Raw genomic sequence first — 13133 nt, forward strand, 5'->3', positions numbered from 1 at the left:
TGTGAGAGACGGAGGGAGCTGTTTTTTTCGTGTGATTGTGTGAGACGGCCTGAAGACTTCAGCAATGCCGGGTGTTCTTATCTGCTGCAGCGGGCTATTATTCCATCCAGGCATTAAACTTTTACACTGGAGCTAATCGTGGCACCAATCTGCTGGCAGAGAGCAGTTGGGTTTTAGCGCTTCTACCTGGTCTAATGTACACGCCCTGTGTTTGTACATCTCCCAGGAACGGAAAGAAATGAGAAACAAGTCGAGCTCTGAAGCTCTGATGTATAAATGTTATGTAAGCTTACAAATTATTCTGAAATGTGCCAGCTCAGAAGAGATTATTTTTTATCAAAATAAAAACACTATTCATGTGACAGACATGCAATGGAACATCCATCTCAAGTTGGCTTCTGTTCTTCTTCAAAAAGAAATGCAGTTTTAGTGTGGTGTTCTCAGGAATGTGTGTGAAATTTGCACTTATTCACTGTGATTTATATAGTATATTATTGTATAATTGCTTTGTAGCTCATTACTGCAAATCACAAATGCATTTTGGGAAATTGCACATAAATTCAACAGTATCTTACTTAAGAACTGATTTCTTGCATCGTACTGTGTATCCCGCAATTGCATTTGGGGGAAAACAGCCTTTTACTGTGCAAAGCTGGCTTTAGGGGGTTCAGGCCTCTATAAAGGCAATGTCAATTTAAAATGGCACCATATGAGCAAATGCAATGAATTTGAATTGAAATGGAAAAAGCAGGAAAGAGCAAAAATGATAATAAGGCTATTTAAGTTATTAAATGCTGTTTAGAAATCAGACCTTTTTCACTTCTCTTCTATGACCTGCATTAAAGCAATCAAAAGGTGTGACAGTATAAACTCATGCCCAACGCATATTAATTCAGCTGTATGTCTGTTCATGGTGGACTACAGTTGTTTTTGAATGCCACAAATGTCTTTAAATGAGCTTATATATCTAGGCACAGTACATGAAGAGATACAGCTGGCCAGGGGCTGGTGTTCATTATGGATGTAGGACATGTAGAATTGACATGCCAGCAAAGATAGTGCTCCATTTTCATTTATGAGTGTGGCGGTCTATTTTATTTAACAAAATGAAAGTAGCATATAAACTTTATCATGTCCTGCAGACACGCAGCTTTATCAACTGCCCCACCTGGTAGGCTACATAATGCCTTGCTGATTGCTATGAATTACACACACACACACACAGACACACACACACACAAATGTCTTCACACTTAAGACGTTTGAAAAGAGTATGAAAAGAAAGTATGAAAAGAGTTTTGTGAAGTGCCTGAACAACATTTTCATTCATTTGACATTGAGTTTCTTATTGGTGCAATTAACCTAAAGAAAAATAACCTGATGTGCTCCAATGCCAATCACAAATGCATTCGACAGAATGTATACAGCCACAACATGAGATATACCATGATATGTGATGGCTGGTGGTTAGGATGGCCGACTCCCAAGCAGTTCGAAAGGGTGAAAGACTTATTTGAGGCGTTAACAGTAAAAACCCACTCCAAGCTTACAAATAAGTTACAATGTAAATCTCTGCACTACAACTACTGTGTGGATGCACTCAGCTTTTCTGTAAATTACAGCAGTCTTTTAGGTACTTTATTAAGTTAAAAATAGATCACTATAAAACAACATTACAATCATCTACTGACCATTAGCTACCAGTGAGATGTTGCTGTTTGTTTACAGTAGGCTTATTCCAGATGTAGGTAAAAATAAAATTAAAAATATTACAGTGACTTACTGTTGTCTTCCTTCTGGTAATTTACTGGAGATAAAGTAAAACTTTTAGTTTTCACAGTAGGCCTCTTCTTATTGTGAATACCATCCTGGTGAAATACTACATAAAAAACTACACTTTGTTACTGGCAAATAGCTGCCAGTCATTTCCTGAAGAGTGCAAAGAAAAGTGCATGAAGGACACTGTAGCCCTGCTCTCCACAGACTTCAGAGATCCTTATCACTGAGCCACCGGCACACCTGCTGGAGTCTTACGACACAGACCACCGCATAGCGACTCACTCACCATGGCGAGGCCTCCGATCTCCTTGACGCCCGTGTAGAGGCGGTAGAGGTCCACAAACTTCTTGCCAATGGCTGGCAGGTGGGGGACGGGTGTGCCGCGCTCTTCCATGAAGGACAGGTAGCGGTCCAGCCAAGGCCTCCGCTCTGGCTCACCGCCCAGCTCGTACAGCCGGGATACCTTATCCCCAGCCATGGGAGCCGAGCTGGACTTCTACAACCAGAGAGGAAAGAGAGGGAGAAAGAGAGAAAGAGGGAGAAAGAGAGAAAGAGAAAATACATTAGTAAGAGAGAGGGGGAATGGTAGGCATAAAAATGTATGGGAACATGGGGGATGTTGTGATAGAAAGAGCATTCAAGGAAAAGTGAGAATAAAAAGAGCTGTTACTGTAAGAAGTGGAACGTCTGAGGGCAGTGGTGTGGGTCCACGTACTGGACTGGACGGAGTCTTGGGCCAGGCGGGACTGCTGATGCTGTCGCTGTCGTCGCCATGGCAGGAGGACAGGCTGGCTGGACTCGGGGCCAAGGGAGACGGGGTCGGGGGCTGGGACAAACACTGGGAGTTGAAGCCATCCTGAGGACGGGGGGAAAAATCAAGCGTTAGACACTGAGTTCACATGTTGGTTCAGTGGTTTAGTTGGCCATTCACTTCAACTTCTGCTGTATGCTTTCCATTAGTGCCTACAAACTTTCCCCTTTAGCTGGAGTGACAGAGAACCACTGCAAGTATAAAAAAGGAGCAAAACAGAAAAAGGGGAAGAGAAAGGGAGGAGGCAGAGTACAGAGAGAAAATAAGAAAAGGAGAAAGAGACTAATGATATTCAGAAAACGAAGAGCAAAGATGAGGTGTGGCAGTGTTGCTCTCCCTGAGTTCATCCCTGTTTGGGATGCTTGCCTGTGGGCACAGGTATTATAAGTGATGCAGCGCTGCTGTGACAGACTACACGTGTCAGCGAAACCTAGCGCCCCCGCCATCCCCAATCCGCCTCCCCCTCCACCTCTGGAGCAGGGAGCGAGCCAGAGAGAGAAAGGGAGAGAGAGAGAGTGAGCCAGAGAGAGAGAGAGATAGAGAGAGAGAGAGAGAGAGAGAGAGAGAGAGAGAAAGTGAGAGAGGGAGCTCCTGCACACTGATCATCTCCACAGGCAGCTCTTGGGGCCTGGTGCACAACTTTGACTGCCTTAAATAATTCATGTGCCAAGCACCATGATCAGCAAAGGGGAGGGATTTAGAGTGAGTCTGTGTTTCTGCGGGGAGATAAACACAAAACAAGAGTGGAGTCAAAGGGCCAGGCAGCTGACACAGGGAAAAGTTGCAAGCGGGAGCGAAGAAACGAGTTCAGATAAAATGCTGGGATTTTAGGAGTGCATGTGGGCATGCAAGTTTGTTTGTGTGTGTGTGTGTGGTACATGTGAGTTTGTGTAAGTGTGTGATTGTGTGAGTGTGTATTTGTAAGTAAGGTCCCATAATAACTTCTTTAGCAGGCGAACATCGGGCAACAAAGAGCTGAAGGCAATAATGAAGCAGTCAAACATCAATGCGCATTAATATTTAAGAAAGAGTAAAGAAAACATGGTGACAAAACAGACCCCCAAAATACCCTTTTCTAAAAGCAGGGCCCACGTTTGCCTCACAACCTCAGAGCTCTACAGTTTCATCTACTTCCTCTGAGAGGCCTTATGCAGGATGAAGGATACGAAGCATTATCATTATGAAAAATGTCCGTCATTAAAATGTAGTCAAAGGGTCAGTGAAAAAAATATTCCAAAGCCCAAAGGATTATTTCCGGAGACATGAATGGAGAATTTAAATGAAGGAGATTCCTGGGCAGATGGAGGCTATTTAGAAACGAATGTAACATAAACACTCAGCTGGCCAAGGCTGGGAGAATTGCAGGAGTAATAATGTCATGAGAGGGTGAGTATTCTTACTGTCTACTGTGTATCTTTAAAACCACAGGAATAGTGAAGCTTTCCCAGCATTGAATCTTCTGGAGTCTTACCATCACAAAGCTTACAAAGCTTCACCGTTTGCATATGCAACAGATACGAATATCTGATTTGCAACTTATATGCAACAGATATGCATACTAGGCACAGAGACAGAGCTGAATCCATCACAGCCCAGGGCGGAGAGGGGTCAAACACTGACCTTAGGTTTCGGGGGCTCTGCTGTAGGAGGCTCCTCTTTGCCTTCTCCTTTCTGCTTGGGGTCAGCACCCATCACACCATCTCCACTCATCCCTCCTGTGCCTGTAGGAAAACAGCAGGAGTAATGAAGGGGTGAAAACATTACTGTTGTTAGAAGTCCCTTTGAGTGAGCGAACACAGCTGATGTGAATGTGAGTTAAAATAGTACATAAACACAGTCTGGATAAACAATCATCGCACACAGCTGAATAAACTCCTTGGCTGGCTGACACACATGAGACTTTAATTATATGCACACAACCCCAGTCAGTGTAATTAGCTGTAAGATTTCAACGGTCGCAGAAATCAGATTACTGAGATCAGACAACATTTCTCATCTGCAAAAGAATACCTTTTGGCAAACATCCTCAACATATTACCTGTTCTGTTGGTGTCTTTGGCACACAGTGCATACCAGGAGATAAAAAACGACACTACTTAATATCCGCATTTTACAGAAATGCACCTACAGGGACCAGGATTGAGCGATTCAGTGAATATGAATTGTCAAAGAAAGAGGTAATGTGTAGAGAGGAAAAAGAGAGAAGTGATGTTCCAGCATAAATGTCAGCGCAGCTTGGCGGCTTGTCCCCTGGTGTGACTGCAGGGGGAAGAGAGACTGGGATGGGAAGTCTGTAATGTGGTGGTGTGTGGGTGTGTGTGTGTGTGTGTGTGTGTGTGTGTGTGTGTGTGTTCTACTCCAGAGAGAGTAAGCACACCAGGCCTTTCTACTCTGTCTGTCCACAGGGTGCGTGTGAGCAGTATATCACATTTACAGGCTTTCTTGACAGTTTATTTGTAAGACACTGTCTTGCATAATGGATGCCTACTCACACACAATTCATCATAAATGGCAGTGTTTAAACTTTAATGTATGTCTATATGAGAAAATGTGATTTCTTGAATGTGATGTATATGTGTGGGCATGTGTGGGCACTTATCCTGTGTCTGAGCCATCATACTCTGTAACATGTCTGTGGAACACCTAAATATGATTTCTACTGATTTTTAGTGATGGTGTATGGGTGTGTGTGGGTGTGTGCGTGTGTGTGTGTGTGTGTGTGTGTGTGTGTGTGTGTGTGTGTGTGCGAGCGTGCGCACTACTGTATTGATGTGCATCAGCTGGCACACTGTGCTGCAGTCAGTGGGCTAATCTTTCCTGCAGCTCTGTGGATTAGCACCCTGAGAGAGCACATGCTCACACGCTCACCAAAACAGACGCACACACACACACACACACACACACAAACACACGCACACACCCAACACACACACATACACACACACACACACACACACCAAAACATACACACACGCACTTACCCATAACACACACACGCTCCTGCTAATAAAAACCATTCAAGCCAGGGAGCCCCACACTCAGCTCCATATAATAATACCATCTCATCAACCTTCAGGTTACACAAAGCATTGCTATCCTAGTCTTAACATGGCTAAGTTCTGTACAACTAAAACAGCTCACTTCACACACAGCAGCGCAAATGCAACACGTAGCACTTCTGGTCTGATGGAGGGATTTGTCAGGGGCTACAATAACTAAGGTCAAGCTGATAGTGATGGAGAGGGTGATCAATATCCTTTCAGTAAAAACCATGCCCATAGGGGATTAGGCATAGGTCTTTATCTATTTTTATCCAATTTTGGAACCAAAAGATGCCATTACAACCTCACAGCTTTGCCTCTTCAGAACTGAAGAACGACAGATGATTGAACTTTACACACAGTTGAAACATGTCTACCAGTATATTTTCTTTTTCCAGTGGTAGATTATAATTTTTTCTTCAGCAAGTTTTTCATTTCACAGAAGATCAAATGATATAGTTCAGTATTTCTCAAGCTTCAAATGACATCTTAATGATATGAGTAATTACAACAGTGCAATGCCATGATAATAAAACACAGTGAGAAAATGTTTGTAGCAGGGCAAGGACTGTATACTGAGCACATGTAGTGTATACAGTTTCATTAAAATATCTAATACACTAGATATTATGCATAGTTTAAAAACAAATAGAATAAAATAATAAAATAACTTTAAAATGAATTAAGCTCTTCTCAATTCAGAAATTGAGAATATGAATTATCCTACTACAAGGTTCTTCAGAATGATCCTTTCCAAATGAATGAGTGAAATTAAAAAGAAACAATACTATCAAAAATGGATCCAGGAGTGCAAGGTTACACAGAATGTTTGAAAAAAGTTCCAAGGTTTGTCCGTATTTTTCGACTTTCGAGGGCAGTACAATGTGAAACTAATTGGGTTTTTTCTGCAACTGCCATACAGTGGTGAATGGACTTCTCTGAAGAAGCCTTGGGCCTGTGATTACTCTGCAGTCCCTGGCTTGCTCTGTTTCAGGGCCAATCTCAAGGCCTAGACCGCTCAGGTATGTTTAGGACGAAAGAATAGGATGAAGAGTAGCCACAAACCCTTCATGTTCTAAAATAATCCATTTAGCAGATTGAACAAAAGCAGCTGGATTAATGGGCGTATTTCCGCAAAAGGGTCAAGATCCTGACGCGGACAACCTTGAATCGAGCTAAAAGCACCTGTCAGGCTCCATGCAATTTTGTACCGCTGATGTAAAGCAAATGTATGCCTGTGTGCCGGGTTGCTATGGAAACTGCATGGCTGTGGGCATTACCTGAGGTTGGAGTGGTGTAGGCGGGGCCTTGTGAAGTCATCATGCCAGAGGCGTTGGCATGAGGCTGGCCATAGGGGGCGCCTGCCCCCATCCCACTCATCTGGTTCATGGCAGAGTAGCCCCCTTGCCTGAGGAGGGAGAGGGAGGGAGGAGAAGACAGGTGGAGAGAGTAAGAGAGAATGAGTCTTAACCACTGTACCTGTACACACACACACACACACACACATACACACACACACACACACACACACACACACACACACAAAACACAAACACCGCAAAGCAAAGCTTTGTCAGAGGTTAGTTATGAGTGTGCGAAATGTCAGAGGTAAAAATAAAGGCACGAAGAGCTTCAACGTACTAAATCAACTGACAGGCACAATAACTAAATAAAACGCAGTGTTTCTTTTTCAGTGTCTGGTTATAAATCACGCAAATGCAAATTCATGAAATTCATCTCATCCAAAAATTCCTTCTATCATGCTAACAAAAACAATAGGAAAATTCCTGGAATACTTATTAAATGTGACTGGGATCTTGCAGGTGAACTCAGCTATCTGATTTTGGAACCTGTTATAAATATCCAATATCATCCTTCATGCATGTAAAGGTAAAGGTCGTTTTTTTGCAGACCCTTTTATCCAAAGGGGTCTAACAAACAACCTTCAGTAAACGGGAATCGAACCTACTTACAAGGTGGTGACACTAACCACTGCATCACCACACCACTAAATGATATAATATATCTAATAATGCATCACCATGCCACCAAGTGATATAATATATCTAATTATGACAAACATGTCATTAGGAAGGAAGAAGTTAAAACCCTTAAACCCCCAAAACGCTCCACGTTTCCCTCGATAATGACACGTGACAGACGGCTCTCCATCCTTCACAGATCCTCGCAGGCTGGGGCAGTGCAGAAGGCTGCTTCCCAAACGGTACACTCCAATTGCCGAGAGGGGACCATTCACTTATGATGGGTGTAGAGGCTCTGAGATGGGCGAGAGCGGTTTCTAAGAGCACGACCGTTCCGCATTTTGCACTGAAGCCACAACGGAATGGGACTGGCTGTCTCTTCTATAGAGGACAGACACGACTCTCAATAGCAGGGAAAATAAATGGCAACGAGGCATATGAAAAGATTATGCAATTCAAAAATCCATTAACAGGTGCTTGGGCCAGACTTGGCAGATAGGGCGGGCGCTTTCCACAGAATGAGGCTCAATCCTGGGAAAGGAAGAGTCGATGGTAAGTTTCAGCACAAAAACTAAATGGCTGTCTGAGGGAGATGGGTGTTGAGGCGGTGAGTAATAGAAGCCATTCAGCGCTCCCCGTCTTTTTCCCACTACCCAACCCCCCCCCCCCCCCCCCATCTCCAAAGTAATAATTTAACTAATTAAGGTGTCTTTGCAAAAGGATCATGTTATGTGTTGCCATGGAGACAGCGGAAATCAATCCCTGGCCCGTCTCCACGCTTCAGATGATTTTCGGGACGTCAGACAGCTCGTCTGCAACCTGCTGCACGCTCGCGCTCTGGACTGAGCCACTTCAGCAAGTGTCTGACGTCTCAGAGAGAGCCCTGCTTTCTGAAGGAGGCATTAATCCCTGGATAAGGACTACTGAGTTAGAGAGAGAGAGAAAGAAAGAAATAGAGAGAGAGAGAGAGGGAGACTGACAGACAGGCAAGTAGAGGCAAGAAGAGAAAAAACAGGCAAACTGAATAATCAAGAAAGAAACCAAGACAGAGAGGGAACGCAGAGATTTTCCCAGGCCAGACAAAGATAATTACTGGGAAAGCAATTAAAAACCAGCCACAAAGACAGACGTTAAAGCCATGTGTCTGAATCGGTCCAATCCGAGCTGGAGAGAATCATGGCGACATCCAATTCACAACTCAACCTCTGCCATCTGCATTACTATTCAACACCATTAGAGGCGTGCCAAATCAAAGGCAGACAACAGCCAGACACACTGAAATTGTGCGACCTGGATTAACGTTGCTCACAGAAAAAAGGGAGAGGGCATCACTCATCGCTGTGGCGACACGACGTCTCACGAGCATTTGATGCAGGACGTCGAACATGACCGATTCGCCTGCTAAGGCTCCCCCCTAATCGCATCTCACAGATGTAATTAGTCACCGGGCGCGGGCCTGGCGACGCACTCCCCGTCGTAATCTGCGGGCTGGATTGATTTTGGTGTTAGCTAGATGGAAGGAGAGGCACTTTTTCGTCAATGCGGATGAGGGCCCCCTTCCGCCATCGCTCATTTTTACATGTGAATAAATAGTCCTCATCTCCCTTTATTCCCGCACATCACAACAACACCCTGCTCTCAAGTGTATAATGCAATAAACACCAAACAGAGTGAGAGAGGGAGGGAGGGATGGAGAGAGGCGGGGAAGAAAAGGTGCAGAGTTCGACTGTGGTGCGAGACCATTATTACTAATTCATGTCATCAAAAAAAAAAGCCATTAAAACACTTGACGGAGGGAAAGCGTGGCGTTTAATCATAGTTAATATATGCATGTGGCTCTATCAGTGAGAGGGAGAAAAAAATGAAAAAATAAATAATAACGATAAAATGCACTCCGCATTCATCTTGCCTCTCAGGCATCTCTGCGGAGAGAGGAAAAATAGAGAGGGAAGTGAAAGGAGGTGAGGTGGAGGAAAGTGGCAGCTCTAGGGTAAAGCAGTGGGGGGGGGGGGGGCGTTTCATTGCTAACCCCTCTCGCTCACTCCTCTCTAAGGGTGGGAGTTATATGCACACTTGCTGCTGGTTGGTGTCCCCTTTCCCATGGATAACTGCCGCGCCCAGGACTGAAAGGGCCCTGATGTGATGCACATCCCCTGTGTATCGTGAGGGACAGGGAAAAAAGATAGTACCCCCCCCTTCTCCTTCCACTGGCGAGTCAGAGCAGGCTTGCTGGGAAGTGCTATGCCGCTTAGTTGACTGGCGAGATCAATCAGGGGAATGGAGTGCATTTGGAGGCACATACAACAAACAGTCACACAATGGAGGGGAGGGGTTTGGGCTTGAGAGTAACACTCTCTTTGAGACACTTGATCTCTGCTGGTGTTGATTCACAGAGTTTGCTGTGCCAGTGCGAGAACATTTAATCAATCCAACAGATAAAACACATCTTGTGGGACAGAAAGAGACACCCTTGGTCTTGCCCGTCCTCTTACTGCGCGTGTCCCAGCATGCTTCGCGTGGGCGCTTGTGAGCTCCTGCTGTTCTGCCACATGTAAGCGGGAGACGACAGCAGTTTAATCTAGCGGCAGTGATTATGGGCCATGTCCAGGATGCAACCTCTTACCAAACTGGCCCGTCAATAACTATGCTATTACCTAGGCGCAGCACTGGAACCTTAATATGAGACTGTTTAAAGCCTAGAAATGTGGGTATCTGAAAGTACGTGAGATTCCAGCACTAATGTCATTGATAGTTTGGCCAATGAAAAGAGACACAAGACACAAGTCTGTCTAATAATACCTATTTCTTAACTAATATCCAGTTTCCCCTCTAAAGATGCGTTCATAGCTTAAATAAAACGAGTGTTTCCAGGTTGGGTATAAGTTGGGAGTGGTCTAAAGTTTTTAGGCATCTGTGATGGATGTGTCTATCCACCATCACCAATCTGCCCTACATTTTTAATTCCATCCCACCAGTCACCGGCATCATCAGCAGGGCCACTGACAAATGTGCCATTAAGAGAGATAGCGGAGAGAGAGAGAGCGAGAGAGAGAGAGAGAGAGTGATGGAGAAGGAGAGAGAGATGAAGAGGGGCAGCTTTGGTGGAGGCAGTGGGAGGCTCTGAATTATATATGGACCCAATCTGCTTCCAAGACAGTGGCACTCGCTCTGTGTGCCTGACTCAACCAAAACAAAAATCCAAAATAAAACACAAAATGAAAGGACAGCTTCGAACATATTAAATCCCCAGAAAAGCTGCACATCAAACAGCCCTGATGAAGGGGAGAAAAAAAAGCCATTTATTCCCGCAATTTATTAAAGCCAACTCGCTCCTGCCAAAGCTACGAGCGACAATGCCGGGGGCGTTGTTGGATTCTTGACATTCAAGCAGCTCTTATTTATTTAGCAAATTTACTTACTAAGGAGGTCAGAAATGAATTATTTGATGAGGATTTGCCCCCAAGACATTTTTTTTTTCCCCTCTCTCACTCCCGCTCTCTCTCTCCTTTAGCTTTCCCATTTCCTTTGATTGCCCCCTCCCCACCTTTTCTCTATTTTCTTCAGTGTGTTTTATTTGCTTTCCTTCCCCTCCAGACTCTGTTTCTCTGGCTCAGGGAGATACTTGAGTCACTTTCGGCTCCGGGAGTCATTCGCTGGAGCCAGCTTTACCCAACTGTGCCACGGAGAAGATCCACAACCTGCTCTGCTTCTTTTCGCCCCCAAACCCAATCTCGATAATAGTGAATAATACGCAGTAGGCAATGGATTGGCAGCATAGTGTGAACTGTGTTCCCATTTTTTCACCATCTAATGGTAGTACAGCAAGCCATCTTAGCTGTATAGAACCCACAAGGCTATTCTATTATACGGACACCTTGATTTTTCACTATAATAATTAAAATCATGGCTTTATGCAACGACGCAGTTTTGCCAAAAAGCTTACATTTCAGAATCATTGAATGGCACTTTTTTTTGTGCTTGTGAAAGGGCCTTGAGAGCACTCACTGTAGGAGAGCAGCCACACAATACCACTGTGAGCGAGGCTGTTGAGGAGGCTTTTGGGAGGGAGGAAAGAGTTTGCCAGCATGGATCGCGTGGATCACCACATGTCCTCCCATTCAGGCCGCGCTCCTCGTTATCTGATTGCTTCACCTCGTGCTTTCACGGGGTCACGGCGTGGAGCGCCAGTCCAGACACGCAAGCAGATGGTCAGACTCTGTGTCATTTCCCCGCCATGAAAAAACAGCTCTAAACGCTTCCAAATGCCCCGCGAAGATTGCGATCATCACAATAGGAGAGTAAACATGTTTTTTTTTTCTTCTCTCTCCTCAAAAGAGCCTGCAAGGACTTCTTTTTTCAGCAAAATGCTCTCAGCTGTTCGAGAGCTTTTAACGAGGGGGAGAGGGGACACACACACACACACAAACTAAAGCCTGAAAAATAAACAGCAAGGATCACAATAGGTGGAAAATGAGAGCGCGTGGGGGTTTAACTGGCTTGTCGCTTGTATTTTACACTCAGTGGCCAGGGTTTGCCGTGGCGGTGCAGTGATGCACACAAAGTAGGGGCCTGTCAACTTTGTGCCTTCTCAAAGTCAGCTAGAGGACCAGCAGGGCTACAGGGAAGGAGAAGGGGGAAGAGCAGGGCCCTGTTGCCCTTCCTGCCACGCAAACCACCCCCTATCTCTCTCTCTCTCTCTCTCTCTCTCTCTCTCTTCCTCTCCCTGTCTCTGCCTCTCTCCTTCTATCTCATCTATTTCTGTCAGGTTGTTTTAATTACCTTTCATAGTCATCCCCAAGTCTTTGTCAAAGCAATCTCCAGAGCCTGAAATGATTCAACTCAAATACCTGACATAAAGGCGAATAACAAAGGAAGCAGGAAAAAAGCAGAATCATAATTATTATGATCAGGCCACTAGGTATTGTGCAAGAGCGAATGAGTGATTTTAGTAGACTACGAAGCACACAGCAGGTTTAGCTGATCCCTCGAATTTCATTGGACATACAGTCAGCCCCTGGGCATTATAGTTAGGAAACAGAGGTTGTTGGCGATGGAACAGTCCGTTGCAATCAGCTCTTCTCCAGTTCCCGTCCAGGGAGAGCAGCACACACACACACACACACAGCAGTGTCAAGGACACAGTCTGGTCATTCGCGTGGAGCTGATAGATGGCAAACAGTTCAGTGTATTGCAAAATATGGGTAACGGTTACTGCTCTGAATTGCCTGGCAACCTTGAAAAATTTCCAGACCGTATCATATCTCAAAGTAACCTTGAGGAATACACATCGGCTCCTGAATGCTAAAAGAAAACACGATAACAATCCCGCAAACCCACAAACGCGTTCAAAGTCTTTTAGGATGTGTCAGAGACGATGGGTTCCCTGTGCGCACCACGGAGACGTCTGGACGTCTGATCGAGGGGAGGAGGCATGAGGGCATGAGGGCGGGGGTGGGGGTGAGAGGAGTTGACTGACAGCCCCTCTGATTGGGCACAGCGGCATGCATCATGTTGTGCCAC

The 13133-nt window shown here is 45.0% G+C and overlaps 1 protein-coding gene across 2 annotated transcripts in view; it reads right to left on the reverse strand.

Moving 5' to 3' along the window:
• Positions 1-13133, reverse strand: part of LOC308374576 (AT-rich interactive domain-containing protein 1B-like) — a 147741-nt gene that overhangs the window by 10601 nt on the left and 124007 nt on the right. For both annotated transcript variants that reach the window (XM_080850375.1, XM_080850376.1), the window contains 4 exons: positions 6912-7039; positions 4211-4311; positions 2450-2635; positions 2066-2275 (listed from right to left, as the gene is read on the reverse strand). In XM_080850375.1, the coding sequence (XP_080706501.1) occupies positions 2066-2275; positions 2450-2635; positions 4211-4311; positions 6912-7039 (625 nt within the window). The remainder of the gene's footprint in view (positions 1-2065; positions 2276-2449; positions 2636-4210; positions 4312-6911; positions 7040-13133) is intronic.

This window comes from Sprattus sprattus, assembly GCF_963457725.1.
Source record: "Sprattus sprattus genome assembly, chromosome: 13".
Classification (NCBI taxonomy): domain Eukaryota; kingdom Metazoa; phylum Chordata; class Actinopteri; order Clupeiformes; family Clupeidae; genus Sprattus; species Sprattus sprattus.